The sequence below is a fragment of the Mycena indigotica genome (genome assembly GCF_014461135.1).
Source record: "Mycena indigotica strain 171206Taipei chromosome Unknown Mind.scaff0014, whole genome shotgun sequence".
In the NCBI taxonomy this organism is placed as follows: domain Eukaryota; kingdom Fungi; phylum Basidiomycota; class Agaricomycetes; order Agaricales; family Mycenaceae; genus Mycena; species Mycena indigotica.
Genome location: NW_023503013.1, coordinates 87,927 through 108,042, shown reverse-complemented (window position 1 = coordinate 108,042; position 20,116 = coordinate 87,927). Strand labels below are relative to the sequence as shown.

Below are 20,116 nucleotides of genomic sequence, written 5' to 3'. Positions count from 1 at the left end.
AGAGAAGACCGGCGCTGGCGGCCGAATACTCAACTTTGATCGCCATCGTTATACTACTCGAGACCTCGACTTGCACTACTTTGAGCAAAGGTCGATGATGTTGCAGCACTGTTATCGTTGCTATTCGGTTTTTTATCGTTCAGACATTCCGGATACTCATCCACAGGTGCTTGAGGCGTATATGTAGAGTGCTGTCAAAATATACTTAGGGGGATCACTCCCAAACAGACAATCACATCACTACACTTTTGCTTCCTTCCTCTAGCACCAGCCAAAAGCTAGCGCTGTTGGCGTTCATATTGGAACGCACGCTCCGCGTATTTCTGGACCCACGATGATTTCGCTACGCAAGCGAAGCTTGTCGCGGGTTTTCCTTATTGCTGCATGCGCTTTTGTGGTCCGCTGGCTTACAGTCTCGTCGCCAAAGTCAGCAGCAGATGCTCAAGCACACGAAATCAAGGAACATAATTTTATCGAAAGGGCGCGCAAAGACAAGTCTCTTAATGTGCAGCGCCATCGTTTCTTGCAGGCACGGATGGGGAGGGATGAAGGAGATGAGCTTATGGGGGACATTATTCGCAATGGGGCGACCGACTACTGGGAACGGTTTCAACTCCCCTAGTGCGCCGCTTTCTGACATGTCCGGTTCTTCCTCGAATTGACTTGGTGCAAGCATATTGAACAAAGACACTTCGTCCATGGACACACAACATGTAGTTGGTGCAATTGACCAACTTCTGTCTCTCAATGGCTGGGTGGCAGCTCTGTGTCCTACTCTTACCCGCCCTTTTGGTCAACATAAGCACGATAACGCCTATGATGACCTGGTCCGCGAAGACCATCTCTACTATGTTGCTATCGTTATCCATTCCGCCGACCACTTTTTAGTCGATCAGCTCGCAGTCATCGTTCAAATGGCCAAGCGTCTCGGCACCAACAACCTGTTTGTCTCAATGCTCGACTACGACTCCTCAGACTCGACGGAGACCCTTACTGATCTCTGTGAGGCCGTTCTCACTCTTCTCGGTGTACCCTTTCGCATCCGTCGTGTTGCCGGAATGACAGAAGACCCCGCCGCAGCATACTATCCTTTGGAGGAAGCTCATATGCGCAATCTTGCCCTTGAGCCGTTGCACGAGTTGTACAAGAAACGCGGGATCCGCTTTCAACGCGTCATTTGGCTAAAGGGCTTCACCTGCCCAAACGACATTCTTGAGACTATCAAAATCAGCTTTGCCAATGAAGCGTCCATGGTTTGTGGCATGGATTGGGCGGAGCATAATGGGTTTTTCATATTCTCGGACAGGTGCGGGATATGAACGATTTTTGGTGGTGCCTAACCAATCAATCTATCTAGGTGGAGGACGAGAGACATCGACGGCGATCAATTTCGGCAATCAAAGTCGTCTTCCAAAGCAGAAGCTGTTCCCCCACGAGACAGACTAGGCGCTTCTCGTTATGCGCAACACCTACCTTTTCAAGTCTTCTGCTGTGAGGCCGGAACACATGTAGTTGACCCCGAACAGTCTTACTACAAAGGAATCGCGTATCGTGCTGGAAGCGACTTTCACAATCTCAGCCGTGCTGAAGCTGTGCCAACGCGCGATCCAGATGCTCCTTGTCTCGACAGCAGCCAGGCCTGGTTCTGTAGAGATCTTTGGGTTCGAAGTGCGCGTGATGCTATGGACGAAGTTGACCAGGTTAACGACCACAATAAGCATAATCCTCTTGCCCGGCGTGCGGCAGCCCCACCCCCCGATGTGCAGGTTGCCCCACGTGATGGCATCCTCCCTGGGCAAGCTGCAGGGGATGGCCTACGACGACAGCCTAATGCAGCAGCCGCTGTCGACGCTGACGCCAATGCGGGTTCTGATTATGACGCTATGCCAGAAGAAGAGGATGGTTTATCAGAAGAATCGCTTCCTGAACCCATTCATCTCTCGATACCAAATTCCAACTTTCGCCCCGCGCGCATCCTCGTCAACCCACGATGCCCAACCACATACGCAGGCGTGAGCCATACACAGCTTGCCCTGGATTTGTTTGGCACTGGCGAAGGCGACTCGCTCCAAGCAGGCGTGGGGAAATACATCCTGGAAGATTGGGATGGTGCTCCAGAGAGTTTTGTGTGCCAAGAACAGCGGTATGCCTTTGTTTTGAACTTCGTCCCGTCTTTTGATTGTCTCAGGCAAACAGGCGGACGCAAGGCAACCAAAACACAGCGGAGGCTAGGGTTCTCCATCCACGACGAGCTGCAACGCTAACAAGCGACTTATCTGACTTAGACTACTTGTATGTATAGTATGTTAATTTTGTTCAGGACGGGAGTAAATCCTTAAAGATCAACCCCAAGATCTTCGTGACGATCATTGACGGACAGTTAGCAAACAAACAAACAAATAGACATCGCCGCAATTAAGGCGACAATCCTTTACTGTAACTCTCCTTTAACTCCCACGTCTCTAATCGTCTTGTCCCGCTTCCTTACTTTGGTCGAGCCAATATGGCTACCCCAGGCGGAACTCCTGGCTTCGAAGCTATGTTTGCGCCGCTTTTGCTCGGTGTCATCTTCAACACAATTTTGTTTGGTGTTTTCATCGTCATGGTCTCGTGGTTCTGTGCCCGATGTCCCTGCTGGCTAACATAATCGAAAGGTTCACTCATACTTCCGTTTATATAAAATGTGCGACACTCTGGTCTCTCCAAGTTGATGTCAAATTGTCTGACCAAGCCTTCCTATAGCGACTCTACTTGGATCCGACTTCTGGTATACCGACTCTAACTTGAGGCTTGCGATACGCTGATACCCCACAGATCTACTACCTCATTCTAATGGAGACAATTAATACGGTCTGCAGTGTCGGTATAATCTACGAGCCATTAATCAAGCTTCATGGTGAATGAAACCTTGCAAAGTCAAGATAAAAGCTTGACATTAACAGACTCCCCACTTGTCCAAGTCAACTCTCCAAAGAGTGAGCAGCAATCCGCTAGGGCCTTGCCATTGTTACTCATAACATCCTCTAGTGCTTGCTGCAGGTGGGTAACTCCCAAAGCACACAGGCGAATACTGATACATCATGCGCTACAGACCCGATTGTGACCGTGGGTCTCAACTTCAAGTTGACTTTGCTACGCTCACCTACATCAACAGACACTGATATCCACACCCGTACAACTTTTCATGGCTTGGCGCATTCGCCTTATGACTAAGTCCAACTGGCTCACGGCCACTGTTGTTCTCCTCGCCATCACTTCCTTTAGTGGGCCCACACTTCAACTAGTCGGGTATTTGCGCTGACATGCGGTAGTTGGAGGCGTTGTATCCTCTATTCTCGTTGCTCTCGATGGTCGTTTTGCTCATTTTGGTGCCATTGAGGCGCCTCTTGCTCTGTGGTTGACATCGACTGCTTTTGCGGACCTCTTCATCACCGCTTTTTTGGTCAACTTCTTGGTATCGCCTATGTTACTCCTTCCAAGTGTCCGATGCTCACACATGGATAGTGGGTGAACAAGACGGGTTTTAAAACACAAACCGACTCTGTCACCGACAGAATCATCTTTTTGACTGTTCAGACAGGAACCCTCACGTCTTTCGCTGCAATTGCCGATGTCACACTGTTTCTAATTCTTCCGAGGACAACGTTCATGTTTATTTGGGATTTTTCACTGGCCAGGCTCTACTCCATATGCCTGATTGCCACTCTCAATGCACGGCATGAGTGGAACATGCTTCTCTCAGCTCCATCATCTCTTCCTACCTCAACGAACAACAGCGAGCGGAAAGGTTCAGCTGGCTCCGATGCAATCATCAAGATACGGCGTGCAACCGAAATTCAGGGCTTGCAACTCTACATTCCATCCCAGTTTGAAATGGCGAGTCAAGTAAATCACACTCCACGTAAAAGGACGCCAACGACCAGATCACCGCTTGCACTTTTGAGGGCCACAACTGCTGATGTTGTTCACCTTGATCTCCCACGACAGAATATAGACGAGACCCGAGTAGCCATCCCAACGGGATCACAGACCGCTCAGTGGGATCATCGGACATTTAAGGGAAGAGAAAGAGTCAAGGAAAGCGAAATCGCTTGGAGGACAGCCGAGTGGGCAAGGAGAACAGGCAGATGAATCTGTTGCATATCTCGTATTTATCGGTAATTTATAGAATGGAACAGTACGTTCATCGAGCTCACGAATAGTGAGGGGTATGTAATAATGAACGTGACTAAGCTCGAACTTTCAAGGGTCGCCTCTTGTCGGCACGCACAAGTGCTGGAATGTTGGTCAGTTTTGTTTGGTCCAGTAGAAGAAAGGAAGTAGGGACGTTGAGTTTCTGTGCGTGTAGTGGTCTATGGGTTTGTGTGTTGCAGTTGTATCCATACCAGCAATCGTCTGCAGGAAGTGTTTGGTGACCAGCTGACAAATATGAAGCTACAAAACGAAGAACAAGGGGTAGACACACATTTTGGCCATTCACTAGCCCACCACCTCCACACATGATCTTCGAGAAAAGAAATCAGACATGACGTGCAATAAGACAAGTCAACGTCCCAGCCCGTCCAGTCTCTGCTGTACTTGTTGATCATGCGTGGGGCGGGGGCGGAATCGCTTTCATCGTCCTCCTCTGTAGCATTATCATCTGTGGTGGACAAAAAGGCTGATGGGGTGACATTTTTGTGTGACCACACTGCCTCAATCCACTCGCCCATTAGGTCTGAATCCGTCAAATGAGCAGTCGCCTGATTGTATGGGGCACTCAAGACGGGATTTATTTTCAGCTTGCCACGCAAAAGTTGTAAGGGGTATATTTGCATACGGTGCCAGTCTGTGACCTAGGTGGGTGAGTTTCTTTGGAACACGTTGTTTCCTCACTAGCACGGTTCAGCAATTTGAGGCCGCCAGGCGCCGGACATTGCGAGCCTATATTTAACTGAGCAACATCAACAAGGGAACGAGAGGTACATACAAGTATCATTCGCTCCGACGACCTCGTCTAGAATGTACATTGAACAGGGTTCCTCTTCCTTGGGCTTTTTATCCCCTCTTTTATTCCATATATTCTCCATGGGTCGAGAAAAATAGTCATCAGCGAAAAGCGGATGAGGTTCCCCCCAATCGAGGAGCTGGTCTCCGTGTTCACGGACGAAATCGAAGTTGCGGTCCTCCCAGGTTCTCACTAGACCTTCTGGCCCGCAACTCAGAAGGGCTCCGAGTGCTTCATCAACGACTAATGGTTCCGTCAGAATGGCAGGTCGCAAAGAGATATATACGGCAAGTTACTGGAATCTTGGTTATACGCTGCAACTGAATCAAAGACCTCCTTCATGAACTTGACAAGTGAATGGATTTCTCGTAGCTCTTCGGAATCATACGCATTTAGAACTGCTGTGCGTTGCTTGATGATATTCGCCACTAAATCTGGGTCCAAGTCCTCGAGTTGGTCATCTTCGAAATGATCGAGGCAGAAGAGTTTGCAAAAAAGCATCACGCGATAGGCTGCTCGGCGCAAAATGAAGGACTCGTCTATGCTAAGAACACTGACTTGCGAAGTTCGGTCTTTTGAGCTATATGGCTATGTTTCAAGAAAAAAAAAACTAGAGCGGCGAGAAGAACGTACGTCATGCTGTAGATAGCCTCGAACCTAGAAAGTACATCAGCATGTTCCATTAGTTGTTGCTTCTCTTGTGCGGTAAGGATGCTGGGCTCATGAGCCTCGGGGCAAGCATTTGCAAGTTCTAAGGGATTCAAGCCAGCGAGTTGTCGAAGAGCGTCGTCAGGGGCATCGTCACTGATATTGGGATATGGATAGCGAATAACACGCAGGGCGGAAGGTAGGGCGGGCCCGACGACATTATAAGCCACCGCTCGCATTATAGACTGTTGCATTGGGCTCGAGTTCGTTATAGGAAACACCACTTACCCTTGGATGCAACTGGAAGACACGGTGGAAGTCTTTCGACACAAGAATCGCTGCTTGAAGCGCGGAAAATGAGGGACAGAACGTGAGCACTCTGTCGATAAGGTCATCGTCTAGTGGGAGACTGCTGAGACCCCGCATTAGGGCCTCAATCTGTTCGTCGTGATGGTAATGGTGATGTTATGTAAACTAATCGTAGTCATCAAGTACTGTATTGGCTTCATATTGGCTTGAGCATCTTTCCGCTCAGGACAAGTTTCAACAAGCGTAACGGGTTGTAGTGAGCAGCTAGCTTGTGCCATAGTTGAGCTATGGGCGTTTCAATCTAGAACTCTCTTTGGATGAACAACCCACTGTATTGGGAAAAGATCCTGGCGAGTGGCACAGGTTTGTTCTGACGAAATTCAGCACTCCTTTTCGCAACAAAAAGGGAACCCATACTTTGACAAGAAAGGATATAGTTGGTTCAGAGCCTTTTGCAAGATGGATGTCGTCTGAGAGTCTATTAGTAGGTCAAGCTACAAGAGCGGAAAATCTACATGGGATCCGCCAAGGATCTTTAACGCGAAGCATAAGCGCAAAGAGCGGGAAATGATTCATGAATGCGAGCTGTGTTTCCAGAGCAGCATTGACTAGAATACTGATTAAACGAAGCTACGACAAGTGAATTGCGTTTCTGGCAAAGAATGACTGCGTACCAAGGCAAACATGGTGTAATATGCCAGAACAGTGGGAGCAAGGAAAGCTAAGAGAGTGAACAGAATCGTCCCGAAGAGGAGCTGATCTGTATCGTACTCCCAATTGTCTGTCCGGTTCCGCAGCGTGTTAAAACGTTTCCCTGACGTTATGTTGTCAAATGGGAAGCCCAAGGAAGGGATAAAAACGGACCACGAAACAGATTCCACAGCGAAGCGCCAGTATGCAAGAAGCGAGCATAAAGAGCGCGTGAAATGTAATAACAAACTGTGATATGGAAAGTAAGTAGTCCAAAGAGGTCGGCCATCAAGGCGATTGCGATGGTCATGCCACAAACACAGCCGAGGATACCAGCCCAATAAAGAAGGACTGAGAGATGTGAGGCTATCGCATGGAGCCCAACTTCAATCATTAACTCAAGCCGCACAATATAAATATTTGCTTACTTCCCCACGTTCTAACAAGGTCATGAAATGTGTGCGAGTAGAGATGGCTTAGTTCTGTATTGAGTTTCAGGCCTGCAGGCCAAGAATCCAGCCACAGAAGAGCCCATCGGATCCAGTCAATGAAGAAAACCTATCAGAAGTGAGACTGAGCTTCAACTAGTAGTGCAAGCAAACCTCGATGAGGGTGTTGGTCATTTTTGCGAGGGTGGTACTATTATCACGTAGAAACGACCCGAATGCCACACCGACAATGATATCGTTGAGAATGAGCCATAAAGTATTGAAAAAGCTGTTTGGGATTGATTATAGGACTAGTTCCAGGCGTCGTATATACCGACCTCGTGTATCTTGTGGAGTAGTTATGTGTGGATGTGGAGGGTGTGCTCAGTGAGTCGAGTTGTTGCGTGAGAGATGTAACTTGACTACGACGAGCTTCCAACTGCCGGGCTAAGTTCGATGAACGTGAAGTTGAACGAAGGACGAAATATGTGATACCTGTGGAGGAGATCCTTGCTAGTTGGCCTAAGATGGGGTATTGCGATGAAAAGGGGGAATGTGACAGGACATGTCGTGGTAGGTAGAGAGCAATGCCCATCGCAACCAAGATGTGCTTGGAAACGTTCAGGCTATGAGATTCAGGCAGGATAGATTCACAGCTTATTGTAGAATCGAACTAGAATCCATTTGTCATGATGCATGAGAGGAGAAATCTATTTGACCTACGAGGTCTGAGTTGAGGTGAAAGGAGCTCCTGGTAAAGTCGTGTATTACCAAGGGGTTTCTTGGAGCGCGCCGTGAGTCTCCGTGGAGTTGAAGTGAATAAGAGCGTAGCGAAGAAGGCATATGCCGGTAGTAGTAAATGAGGGTGAATCTACTCAAGATCTTTAGCGGAGCCTAGAAAAAGCCTGTTCCGACCCACTCCGAGTCAATGCCAGCGAAATCGAGTTGGACGCAACCGAATGCATCGAAATAACATTTCCCGAGGAATTTTGCACCACTAACAGTAGGTGGGGTTTGGACTCGATTAGCGGAGATGGTGGCCACACAGTAGGCGGGACTCTTCCGGCCATAGCAATAGCCTTCAGCATTGCGCAAGTCCGCTGGCCAAAATATCGGGGTCGGAGGCGACATGAATTAGTTTACCATCACGTGTTCAACTCAACTTCTCTCTGACCTCGCGTTTAGCTCAATTTCATCATTGGGCCTGTAGTATGGCCGATACGTCATTTGGCAAAGGTCGACCAGACCTAAAGAAAAAGCTTGTGGTGGTTGGCGATGGTATTCTCCATATCTGTCTCCATGCCCTTGACAACAACAGGCATTGATGATTTTAGGTGGGTGTGGCAAGACATGCCTTCTCATTGTTTACGCAGAGAACCGATTCCCAGAGGTACGTGGCCGAAATATAGGTTCTCGCCGCGCGTTGATGCCTCACGCAGGCATATATTCCAACAGTCTTCGAAAACTATGTCACTCAAGTGCACTTTGACGGCAAGGAAATTGAGTTGGCACTGTGGGATACAGCAGGGCAAGAGGAATACGATAGGCTCCGGCCATTGAGTTATCCAGAGAGTAATGTCATCCTCATCGTCTTCTCGGTCGACTATCCTACTAGTCTCGCCAATGTGCAAGACAAGGTGCGCACCCAGAAGTCTTCCCTCTTGTTATACTTGATTTGATAACACCAATAGTGGTACCCGGAAGTTGCTCATTTCTGCGAGGGCACGCCATTGATTTTAGTAGCGACCAAGACGGATCTACGACGTGATGAGCAAACAAGACGAATGCTCAGTGCTCAAGGCATGACGCCTGTCTCCACAGAGCAAGGAACTGCAGTGGCCAAAGAAATCGGGGCGCGATACGTCGAATGTTCTGCCAAAACTGGTGCAAACGTTCACGAAGTGTTCAACCTTGCTTTGAAGGAGAGTATGCGAAGACAGTGGAAAAAGATGGGTGGATCTAGACGATGTGTGGTCATTTGAACTGGCTGGGCCAGTGTACTGTACTTTTACTCTGCTCTATTTATCGCACGGACTCACAGCATATCTCTCCATTGTATCAGTCAATTCTTTACAACTCGACTCGCTCGCTCGAGCACGTTGGACACATCGTCAGAATCAAATCATTCAAACTGGACAAAATAGGTAATATGATCACCGCTCCTGCTGCTTGTTTTCAACTTTCACTATGGCTCCTCTCAAAATAACCAAGATCCTGTGTAGTATGTGCTTTGCTACGCGTAAAACTTGTTCTCATTCCATCTCTAGTTGGAGCGGGCTACGTCGGTACGCTTTTATCGATTTTGACGACACGGCGAGTAATGGCCTTCAGGTGGACCGACTTGCGCAGTTATTGCCCTCAAATGCCCACACATCACGGTGACCATTGTCGACCTCAATCAAGCACGCATAGATGCCTGGAACAGCCCCGACTTTAACCTTCCCATCTATGAGCCTGGGCTTGAGGATGTAGTTCGCCAATGTCGTGGGCGGAACCTTTTCTTCTCCACCGATGTGGACAAAGGTATCCGTGAAGCAGAACTTATTTTTGTCAGTGTCAATACACCCACTAAGAAGAGTGGTGTTGGAGCTGGGTTTGCTGCCGATCTCAAGTGTGTTTCTCTGCCTCTCTGTCTTTCTGATCTAGGTTGATGGAGAGCATAGTTATGTCGAGCTGGCAACCCGTCAGATTGCGGCAGTTGCAACGACGTCGAAGATTGTAGTAGAAAAATCAACCGTCCCTTGTCGTACAGCCGAATCGATGCGGACTATTTTGGAGGCGAACTCGAAACCTAACTGCCGGTTCGACATACTCTCCAACCCCGAGTTTCTCGCCGAAGGCACTGCGATAGCGGATCTCTTCCAACCTGATCGAGTTCTGATCGGCTCGCTCCAGACTCGCGAAGGAAAAGACGCCTGCGCTGCTCTCGCCAATGTCTATTCCAACTGGGTACCCGAGAACAAAATCCTTACTGTCGGTCTGTGGTCGTCCGAACTCTCCAAGCTCGCGGCAAATGCTATGCTTGCCCAGCGCATTTCTTCCGTCAACGCCTTGTCCGCCATATGTGAGGCGACCGGAGCCAACATAGACGAAGTCGCCCATGCTGTTGGATATGACTCTCGTGTTGGTCCCAAATTCCTCAAGGCGAGCGTAGGGTTTGGTGGTTCGTGTTTCCAGAAGGACATCCTCAACCTCGTTTATCTCAGCGAGAGCCTCCATCTTCCTGAAGTCGCCGCCTATTGGCGTCAGGTCGTCGAAATGAATGAGTATCAAAAGCGTCGCTTCTCGAAACGTGTGGTGGACACGCTTTTCAACACGATCACTGGCAAGGTTATTCAAGATTACTTTTTCCTTTCTACGTGGGTTTGACATACAACATTTCAGCATATTGCTGTTCTCGGTTTCGCGTTCAAGGCTGATACTGGTGATACTCGCGAATCTGCATCCATCACATTAATCCGCGACTTTCTTTCTGAGCGTGCCTTTGTCAATATTTACGACCCCAAGGTCATCGAGTCCCAGATCTGGTTGGACCTCTCTGAGGCGTGCCCGAATATGTCTCTCGAAAGTAGTGCGTCAAAAGTTTGCTCTAACGGTGCTTTATTCATCCACTGTTTATCTAGTCAAAAAACAAGTCAAGATATGTAACAGTGCAGTTGAAGCCGCGCTAAATACCGAGGCTATCGTCATTGCAACAGAATGGAAAGAGTTCAAAGCAGTTGCGTGGACCGAAGTTTATGAGCACATGAAGAAGCCTGCCTTTGTGTTTGATGGTCGTTTGTTGGTCGATGCTGACGAGTTGACCAAAATTGGGTTCAAGGTCTACCCCTCGTTCTTTTTCTTTGGCTCTGTTCACTCACAATTTGACAAGGTTGCAACCATTGGTCGTCCTACTGCATAAGAGAAAACAGCTAGAAATCCCAAAGGACTCGTAAATCGTACGTAGATAGTTTCGGTCAAATTAATGCAAGGAATCAAATATAGAACAATGGAAACTTCGTGGTGGTTAATTAAGGACGAATGCTGTCGTAGGTCGGGGGGATCTCTTCAGGCACGCGGCCACCATCGGTATGAACGACCACGCCAGAGCTGCTACTGGGCGAGTGAGGGTTGGGAAGCGTGTCAACTGCATTGGAAGGACCAGGCATGGCGATACTCCCAGGCCGAGGTGAGTTGGGATTGACAACGGAAAACCCGCCTCTGGCTTCGCGTTCTTTTGAACTCATCGGATTGGGGTATCCAGTATTGGAGCTGGTGACACTGGTGGGATAAGCGCTTGTGACGGAGGTGGGGGCATAGGGATGATAACTGCTAGTTGTTGTTGGACTCGTGGGGATCTCGTTTGAACGGTCTGCATAATATTGGTGCATCTCTGGCTGGAAGTCCGCATTCATGCCCGTGGTGAAAGGCGTCACGACCCCTCCACCAACGGTACTGGCAGCCAGTCGCCCTCCCACACCGTCATCATCGATTGGTCCTCCGGCGTCAGAGATTCGCGGAAGTGTCGGGTCTGTGGTCCGGGCCGGATCAAAGTTACCGTCGAAAAGTTCAGCCTCTTGACGTTCTTTCGCCCGTCTGCGCAGGTACCAGACGAGGAAGGCAAGAATTAAAAGCCCCGCGATCCCCCCGACGATTGCTCCTGCAATTGCCCCAGCGTGCGAGGAGTTGCCCTTGGTATTGTCAGCTGCTGGTGTTATGGTCGTTCCCGCTGGGATTGTTGAGGTGACTTGAACAGTTCGGGTGAGGACTACCCCGTTGGACGTCGTTCTTAAAGGGTATTGAGAGGCTTTTAGAGGAAAGGATAGCGCATATACACCTACATGAAGGTAGATGAACCTACAGTAACTGACGGACTGACCAGTACCGAGGAGCTCGATGGGAGTACACTACTCCCGGATTGGCCATTACTGAGACTGACGCTCCCGCTTGCGCTGTTGGAGTTGCTCACACTTCCACTTTCGCTCGCGCTATTGGATAAGCTTTCTGGCACGCTACTTGCTGGAAAGCATCAGTCAGTAAAGAATCTGAAAATGGACGAGCCATAACTCTGACACAACCAAGGGGGGAAAAGGTGGTGATAATGAACTTGACTTACACGGAGATGCCATAGGATTGGAGGGGTCAGAGACAAGATCGTCAAAGTGGGGCAATCCATTAGGTAAGCGGATTGATCTAATTTGGATTACATATGTATACTTAATTTTTAGTGAGTACAGTCAATATTGGATACATTTATGATACAGAATAAGGTTAAAATGCTGGGAGAAAACATCAAGAGAGGAGCCGATTTGGATATGATGGCGCTTGACTTGTCCAGTATTGCCCAAGTGGTTGGACCGGCGGTTGCGTTTCAGAAGAATCGTTGATAGTCGGGGAGTATAACGTAGGAACCTCAACTAGGTGAGCTAGCAAGATGTTAGATTCTGGATCCCATTTACTAGCGGACATACCAGAAGTGTTTGACGCTAGTAAGAGGTTGGCCCATCTAACTTCCCGAACCTCGTTAGCAGCCCACAGCACCTGGACACTCTGCTTCTCCTCCAAGACACGGATAAGTGTGACTTCGAACAAGCCAGAGCTTACACGAATCTTTACACGAGAAAACAGGGGCAGGGATAGTATTTCAGCCTTTAAAGCATCTTGTTTAGAGGCACGACGCTCGGCAACCAGGATCTTGAGCAGGATAAGTGAATTAAACCGACGAGGTCAGTGACGCACAGGGTTATGTTGAGGACAATAAGCCTCAACTTCAATCTTCTTTATTACCTTGAGAACACGAACATCGGGCGGCGTGGATAACTGAGCAGTGGTATACGAGGCAGGTTCAACGAGAACAACCTCTTTGTCAACGTCCCGAATGTTGTATCGAATACCACTGGACTGCCCATCTCTTGCGCAGTTAACGTGGAAAGACTTGGGACATTTCCCTTTGGCACACTGAATAAGAGCACCGTGTCCCTTGGCATTGGGATGGGTGCAAACAGAACATTTCTAACAAGCATCAATCATAACACTGCTAGATAGATAGAATATTACCAAACTCCATCGCCCACGCACGATTCCGTCGAGACCAAAAGCGACTCGTTCACCGGCAATTTGGTCAACCCAGGTCTCTGGCAAAACCATGGCACAGTACTGGTGAATCATCCACGCTCCTGGACCTTTGCCGTCAGCGCGGTAGTGAAGACGTGCTGTAGCACACAACTCCCGCCACAATGCAGGTAGATCATGAACCCGGACGAGACCAACAGTACTTGGATCAACACACACACAGCAAGGATAGCTTCCGCTGGGGGAGGGTTTGGGCAATGGCGGTGGTGGTCCGAGTTTTAGAGTGATTCTAGGTCCAGGCCCTCCGTGATTGAAAAGAGAGGATTTTGTGGACTCAACGGGCCGCTGTAAAGGAAGGGAGGCGGTACGAGGTCTCTTTGAGGCGGCTATTGGCTCAAAGGGCATAGCCGGCTTACGTTTCCGGGGACTATTATGTTTGACAAAAGTTGTAGTCGTTCGTTCGAGTGTTTCAGAGTTTTCCTGGACCTCCTTGTTCATAACAGGATTTCGAGTTGCGCGAGCCAAATCAGCAGCACGTGGGTCTGCCCGTTCAAGAGCATCCATTCGACGATCCTCCAAAAGTTGATCCACATTGATGCGCACACTTGAGACCATCAGTACGAGTAGGTTAACCCAAGTCTGAGCGATTACCTGAAGTCCACACATTGGCATATGCCTGCCTTGCGACCCTCGTCAAGCCAGCTGTCGAGCGCGAAGTTGACACTTTCTGCACAATTGAGGCCCAAGTTGAAGCCCGCATGATAGCCTCGCGGATATGTGATGACGAACTCTCCTGCGTGCTGTACGAGATGATTTGGACGCACTGACGATTGTGCGAGGAGTGTTGGGGAGGCTAGAAAAGCTTTGTGCCGTAGAAATTGAGGGCAGTTCGAAACATCTTTGGGGAAGTAACCTCTCATCGTGTTCTCTAACGCGGTAGCGCGACCTTGTGGGACCGCATACCAGAATTTGGGAGCACCAAAATGGATGTAGTTGATAGAGAAGAGGTCCATATCTTCAACATGCCAAGCAAAGCTCGCACGCCACATTCCGAAGTAGAGATACGGAGTATTGACTCCAGGAAGACCTTGGGACTTTGGAAGAAGACGGGAGAGGGTTGAGGGGAGGCTAGCAACGTTCCAAGAAGAAGTGGAGTTCGTGAAGAGAGAGCCTATGGCTACGTGAGTGGCCGCAAGTGAGACAACAAAAACATACCCATGGTGTCCGCTCCATACCATGCCGGTTTTCCGAGTCCGCAATTTCGCCAGAAAGCACGCTCCAACTTGGCGCAAAATTCGGGAGTATAGTCGTCAGCAGTTGTGTCGTGTGGCAACCAATCAGTATGAGGGCTGAATGATTCAGCAAAAGACGCGTCTTTGTGGGCTCGTTCAACGCGTCGGTCTTGAGCCGTCGCGTCTTGTTTGACCTGTTTTTCTCTGCGCTGCTTTCTGTTTGGGTTGTGATGAACACCGACTTGCGATACACCAGGGGCCTGGTACTCCTCCTTGGCACAGAGCTCAGCCCATTCTCGGACGCTCATAACTTTGCGCTTCTCCATGTTCTCCACCCGGAACAAACCTGCTCGTCCTCGCATGCATTGCTCTATAGGGCTCTTAATCTTCACACCGGCAAGCTGAGGCTTTATGTCCTGCACGTTATCTCTCCATTCTTTCGGAGGAATAACTTTGACGATCCCAGACCTGCGTCCCCAGCGCTCAATGCGAGTCATGTACAACTCGAAGTCGATGAACTCGTCCATTGTCGGTTTGAATACCGGAATCCCGCGGCTAGCAAGGGGGTCGTCATCTGGGGATAGATATGGTCGGCTTGTTGAATGGGCCGTTGGAGGGGTTGAAGGCGGGAGGGGTAAAGAGTCATTGGAATAGAAGTGGTCGGGTTGAATTGGATGCTCTAGCGGAGGAGAATATGGTGGACGTTCCGGCGTCGAGGGCTGGGAAGCCGTCAAGGACGAAATCGAGGACATCAAGGCAGAAAACAAAAAATATTTGGAATAATCTCAAGCAAGATAACACTTGGGCGTCACAAAGTCCAGACAATGACGAGGCCCAGAACGAGACTCAGTACTTGCTCAGTGTTAGTTACTACAGTGTAACAACGACAAGGACAGTATATCACGTTCACTAATTCTCTCGCCACTGGTGTGCGCACTGTGTGCAGCGATAGACTGTTGGACTATCTCCAGAATAGAAAAGTAAGCAACGAAGAACACACAAGTCGTCATAGGCTCGTCGGCGGAGCGAATTTGGAGTTGATAGAAATATGCTTTATCGTGGTTGCACTTCGGACATGAAGCTGGTTCGGTATTAGCGGCATTCACGGACACTCAACAAAACCACACACCCATTGTTGCGTCCGCATGTTTCCAAGCCTCCTCCCCACCTAGAACATCGTCGACCGCCTTACGGACTAATTTTGTTCGCGAAGTCATCTACAGAAGGAATGATAGTTTGGTTTGTGGTCCGCTCGGAGCTGGCGCACTTGTTTTGTGATAGGGAACTCGTACGAACAAGTATTGCAAGCCCATTTGTTATAACCAGTATCACCGGAAACAACGAGGAGATTCGAACAGGTCGGACAAAAGAGCATGTAGTAGGATTGTTCAAGGATTGTGTCACTCGGGGTCACACGACAACAACTCCGAATTGCACGACTAGACGAGCCTTGGACTGAAACGAGCCTGAAACAATTCTACGAGCTCCCTCAGGACTTTCGCCTTGACGTTCGCAGAACTGCTTGTAACGAATACCCCGGCTCTAGCCCGCTACCTAAAGAGTATGTCTGAGTTGAAAAAACTGGTCAAACAATTACAACAAGCTACCACCGAAGTATGTACTGTTCGTCCACGTTGTGGTACACACTCAATGTTGTCGAGGACATGGTTTCAATACTTCAGCTTCTCAAAAAAGACTTTAAAGTAAACGAAGCCATTCTCAGGGTCAGTCCGTTCATTATTTTATTCTTGTCTGATCGTTATTATGTAGGAGAGCAAGGCTGGGTTGGCTGTAGGCAAACTCCGCACCCATCAAACCAAAGAAGTCGCCGAGTTAGCCAAGGAACTTGTCAAGCAATGGAAAGCGGATGTTGATGCAGCGAAAGTCGCGACAAAGCCAACGGTTCTTCCGGTGGATAGCACTGTCCGGAAACAGTCTATCGTGTCAAACGGCTCTGAAACGCCAAACGGTCGTACAATGAAGACAGACGGGCTACGTCCGCCATTCACTGGCGACCGCACACGCGACAGGTGTATCGAGCTCGTTTACGATGCTTTAGCAACGGATTGTGGTGCATGTGCGTCACAAAACCTGTTTTCCTTCTTCTCTGATTGTGCTTTCCGATAGCCTCCGAAACTCTTCTCGCTAAATCAAAGGCCATAGAAGCCGCCGTCTTCATGGACATTGGTAGTGTTGGTAACCCGTACTCAACCAAGATGCGGTCCTTGTTTGTCAATCTCAAGGACAAGAACAATCCCAGCTTACGGGAATCAGTTGCAAGTGGAGAAATCACAGCTGAAAAATTTATAAAAATGTCAAGTCAGGTATGTCTAGTTTTGCCGCATCGAGCCTATATTCATTGTCTATAGGACATGGCATCCGATGACCGCAAAAAAGCCAATGAAGTTATCAAGAAGCAAAACCTACACAATGCGCTGGGTGCAGAAGAGCCCGAAGCCGAGACGACCGCCTTCCAGTGTTCCAAGTGCAAGCAGGTTGGCGATTGATTTGTTAACTGGAGTTACAAGGAGACTAAAACACCCTAACCTCTAGCGCCGATGCCGTTACCGACAAGCACAAACTCGCAGTGCTGATGAGCCAATGACGGTACGCCCTTAACTTCCACATTCTTTCACACCAAGTTCATGATCTCCTCTTTCTCTAGACTTTTGTAACGTATACTGGTTCAATTTTGAAGTTTAGCTTTTTACTCACCTTACATAGCTGTGTAAACTGCAACCACAGGTGGAAGTTTTCATAGGCCCCAGATCAATTAAATGTATTTGTGCTTTTCCCGGTTGATAATGAGTGTCTGTATCAAATATCTGTTCTTCTGTGTACATTACCTGCAATTTGATAACTTCAGATGGAAAATCAGATATTTGTTTAGTTATAGATATACAACTTATGATGTAGCTGAACTTAGGAATTGTAATATATCTTAGAAAATGAAACTTTTGAACTAGTTGACAAATATTGCACCCTGTTGATTCCTACAACATACCTATCCTTTTTGATCCAATCATCACCCCAATGACATCCCCACTTGTTGCTATTCCTGTCAAGTGTCTATGTCTTCACTGCGGGAGTTTAGGAATAAAGAGTGCCCATTTCGATCGATTATACACCTAAAATCAATGTACCAAAAAATAATTTTTTTTATACCTCTATTTGCACCCAAAAAAAATTGTTCCAAATTTGCCTCCTTATATGAGAAATAGATGCTATAAATAGACTCAGTTTTGTCAACTGGTTTTGGGGCAGATCAAACAGCCTTTTCTAAACCAACTTTTGTATCAAAACAAGGACCAAAAATATTCATGTATATTCACTTATATGATATATATCAGGGCCCTGGACCGTATTTTTTGGTTCCCATTTTAATGCAAAAAGCTGGTCTAGAAAAGGTGTTTAATCTGCCCTCAAAGTGGGTGACAAAACTGAGTCTGTTTATAGCATCTATTTCTTATATAAGCAGGCAAATTTGGAACAATCTTTTTTGGGTGCAAATAGAGGCATAAAATTTTTTCTTTTTTTGGTGCATGGATTTTAAGTGTATAATCAATCGAAAGGGGTGCCATTTATTCCCCAACTCCTGCAGTGCTTGTTACATAGCCTTACTCTGACAGTTAATACTGAGGGCAATGGCAACAGCGGTTGGCAGATGACAGCACGTCTGGCAGACCTTATGGACCCAACGACGGTTCCACTGGCAGCCAGTTGAACAAAGAAATGAAGAAAGAAATCTATTGCCTATCATTATATATCTAAGATCTTCCAGAATCAGTGCAATGACCAGCTGATGTATGATGCAGCTCCACGGACTTTAGACATCAGCACTTATTCTTTGCGTGACCAGTGCTCCGGATTGGCGACTCATGCCAGCCTCCCACCAACCACTATCTCGGACAGCAGGAATGAGGGGAGAAACATGTGGGTGGAGTATACAGAGCTGAAGAGAGAGCTGGGGAATGAAGGTAAGTGGTGAAAACCACCTAGGTTCAGCCAGCTCACTAGATATTGTGCCTGCCTTCCTGCAGCCAATTCCTGGCTGTTTCTCTTTATATTTTGAGGAGTGTTTGGGACGCCCCCTTCTGACCAAGCCCGCTGAGTGTCCCGTTGCCGCTCGTTGGCTGACACAGTTTCCAGGGGTAGGCACATAATTGCCTCAGTCACCACAGGTGCGATTCTGCGCTGAATCCCACCAAACTGCACCATCCCACTTAAGCCCCTGGGAGCTCCCATCACTGTGCGAACTGCGGTCATCGGCCCACGTATTACTGCCTGCTGCCACTTGCCATTTCCTACTTTCCCTGCTTACTCTGCGCCCAATCCTTTGCTGTTTCGTGTTAAACTGCGGTGTTCAACGCAAACAGGGTGTCCTTCCAAATGCTGAAATTATCAGCACAAACGGGCCAGCGGTTATTGCGACAGCCCAGTGGCGCTCTATTTGGCCGGTTGTGGTACCCACCAACCTCTGTTGCGCAAAATTAGAAGCCGGCAGGCCAAGCTCACAGGGTGAGGATCCCTCAGCCTCCTGCAAACCTTTCTGGCTCACCTTACATGCATTCTGCCTGGGGAGCTATACTCGAATAGCGATTCCTTGCGTGCCCATTTCCTGCGAATCTCAGGCGGGATGAACCACTCATTGTCCTGCTTCATCTGGTCATCTCCCAGTGAGTGGATTCAGCCCTTGTGGTCAACCGCGGCAGTGTGGCCAAATCGGTCTCGAGCACTGATGAGAGGGGATGACGGGTGGAAGGCCAAAGATGAGACCGACACTACACAACTAAAACCCAAAAACAAAACAGCTAACAACCGTTCTGCTCGAGCTATAACTGCGTAACACCATTCTGATAACCACCAATAACCGGAAGAAGGATCGCAGCACGATCACAGAGCTGGTTGGATACCTACCGCGGCCGGCGAAGGAGTTCGAAACAATACAGGCGGTGAGGAGGGTGGCGACGAAGGATGTGGTGGTGGAGATAAACATAGCGGGAAACAAGGAGGCGGCGCTGGAAGAAGACCTGAAAGATGAGGTGAGGTGGAAGATCTACACCGATGGATCGGGCATAGACGGCGAGATCGGGGCTTCGGCGGTGATGTACAAGGACGACAGGAGGGTGAAGGTTATGAGAGCAAGGCTGGGAACGATGCAACAACACACGGTTTACGAGGGGGAAGCCGTAGGGAGCGGGATGGCATTGGAGCTACTGCGGCAACAGAGGGATGTACGGGGCAAGGTGACGATAGCGATCGACAGCCAAGCAGCGATAAAGGCGGTGAACTCGTCGAGGTCTACACCATCAAGCTGGATGTGGGACGACTGGCACGAGAAGTATTCTAAACTCACCGACAAGCATTCTGACATGAGACTGACCATCCGATGGACCCCAGGGCACATAGGGATACCAGGCAACGAGCGAGCGGACGAGGAGGCAAAGAAGGCCGCGGCAGGAGACACAACGAGGATAGAAGACCTACCGGAAGAGTATCGGCCCGAGCTCCCACTCAGCAAAGCGGCCACAAGGCAAATGCTCAATGCCAAACGCAAAGCCAAGGTGGCGGAGAAATGGAGGAAGTCGAAAAGGTACCAACAGACAATGCAGTATGACGCGAAGCTGGTAAAAGGCTCGTACCTTAAGATGTACACGAGCGTGCCGAAATCATACGCCGTCTTACTCATGCAGCTGAGAACGGGACACTGTACTTTGGCGAAAACACATGCACCGGATCGGCAGGGCGGACTCGCCAATATGCCCGTGCTG

General features: G+C 48.8%; 8 protein-coding genes across 8 annotated transcripts; 5 read left to right on the top strand and 3 right to left on the bottom strand.

Annotated features, from left to right (window-relative positions):
* Positions 1 to 334: 334 nt before the first annotated feature.
* Positions 335 to 2,264, top strand: MIND_01291300 (Glycosyltransferase family 69 protein; the record flags this gene model as incomplete). The annotated part of the gene is made up of 4 exons (XM_037369377.1): positions 335 to 621; positions 674 to 1,306; positions 1,358 to 2,143; positions 2,189 to 2,264. The coding sequence occupies 4 exons, from the start codon at positions 335 to 337 to the stop codon at positions 2,262 to 2,264; spliced, it is 1,782 nt and encodes a 593-aa protein (XP_037213875.1).
* Positions 2,265 to 2,503: 239 nt separating this feature from the next.
* On the top strand, positions 2,504 to 3,959 carry MIND_01291200 (uncharacterized protein; the record flags this gene model as incomplete). Its single annotated transcript, XM_037369376.1, has 11 exons — positions 2,504 to 2,605; positions 2,655 to 2,683; positions 2,743 to 2,767; positions 2,815 to 2,896; positions 2,943 to 2,975; positions 3,028 to 3,039; positions 3,092 to 3,105; positions 3,155 to 3,263; positions 3,312 to 3,454; positions 3,505 to 3,876; positions 3,924 to 3,959. 11 exons carry the CDS (start codon positions 2,504 to 2,506, stop codon positions 3,957 to 3,959), a joined length of 957 nt encoding a protein of 318 aa, XP_037213874.1.
* A 2,181-nt stretch (positions 3,960 to 6,140) lies between these two features.
* MIND_01291100 (N-acetylglucosaminyl transferase component gpi1) lies at positions 6,141 to 8,193 on the bottom strand (the record flags this gene model as incomplete). The annotated part of the gene is made up of 12 exons (XM_037369375.1): positions 6,141 to 6,229; positions 6,275 to 6,314; positions 6,362 to 6,414; positions 6,460 to 6,574; positions 6,619 to 6,758; positions 6,809 to 7,018; positions 7,063 to 7,192; positions 7,237 to 7,351; positions 7,401 to 7,509; positions 7,558 to 7,735; positions 7,786 to 7,933; positions 7,982 to 8,193. The coding sequence occupies 12 exons, from the start codon at positions 8,191 to 8,193 to the stop codon at positions 6,141 to 6,143; spliced, it is 1,539 nt and encodes a 512-aa protein (XP_037213873.1).
* Positions 8,194 to 8,231: 38 nt separating this feature from the next.
* MIND_01291000 (uncharacterized protein) lies at positions 8,232 to 9,044 on the top strand (the record flags this gene model as incomplete). Its single annotated transcript, XM_037369374.1, has 4 exons — positions 8,232 to 8,340; positions 8,397 to 8,452; positions 8,502 to 8,699; positions 8,754 to 9,044. The coding sequence occupies 4 exons, from the start codon at positions 8,232 to 8,234 to the stop codon at positions 9,042 to 9,044; spliced, it is 654 nt and encodes a 217-aa protein (XP_037213872.1).
* A 205-nt stretch (positions 9,045 to 9,249) lies between these two features.
* MIND_01290900 (UDP-glucose 6-dehydrogenase) lies at positions 9,250 to 10,963 on the top strand (the record flags this gene model as incomplete). Its single annotated transcript, XM_037369373.1, has 6 exons — positions 9,250 to 9,283; positions 9,330 to 9,347; positions 9,394 to 9,673; positions 9,726 to 10,392; positions 10,447 to 10,633; positions 10,686 to 10,963. The coding sequence occupies 6 exons, from the start codon at positions 9,250 to 9,252 to the stop codon at positions 10,961 to 10,963; spliced, it is 1,464 nt and encodes a 487-aa protein (XP_037213871.1).
* A 1,370-nt stretch (positions 10,964 to 12,333) lies between these two features.
* MIND_01290800 (Specific transcriptional repressor) lies at positions 12,334 to 15,097 on the bottom strand (the record flags this gene model as incomplete). The annotated part of the gene is made up of 6 exons (XM_037369372.1): positions 12,334 to 12,467; positions 12,513 to 12,735; positions 12,781 to 13,053; positions 13,099 to 13,717; positions 13,765 to 14,284; positions 14,329 to 15,097. 6 exons carry the CDS (start codon positions 15,095 to 15,097, stop codon positions 12,334 to 12,336), a joined length of 2,538 nt encoding a protein of 845 aa, XP_037213870.1.
* A 111-nt stretch (positions 15,098 to 15,208) lies between these two features.
* On the bottom strand, positions 15,209 to 15,720 carry MIND_01290700 (DNA-directed RNA polymerase III subunit RPC10; the record flags this gene model as incomplete). Its single annotated transcript, XM_037369371.1, has 3 exons — positions 15,209 to 15,426; positions 15,475 to 15,562; positions 15,613 to 15,720. The coding sequence occupies 3 exons, from the start codon at positions 15,718 to 15,720 to the stop codon at positions 15,209 to 15,211; spliced, it is 414 nt and encodes a 137-aa protein (XP_037213869.1).
* On the top strand, positions 15,421 to 17,106 carry MIND_01290600 (uncharacterized protein; the record flags this gene model as incomplete). The annotated part of the gene is made up of 9 exons (XM_037369370.1): positions 15,421 to 15,434; positions 15,839 to 15,959; positions 16,007 to 16,069; positions 16,116 to 16,422; positions 16,473 to 16,669; positions 16,715 to 16,840; positions 16,899 to 16,952; positions 17,011 to 17,021; positions 17,070 to 17,106. The coding sequence occupies 9 exons, from the start codon at positions 15,421 to 15,423 to the stop codon at positions 17,104 to 17,106; spliced, it is 930 nt and encodes a 309-aa protein (XP_037213868.1).
* Between the last annotated feature and the right edge of the window lie 3,010 nt (positions 17,107 to 20,116).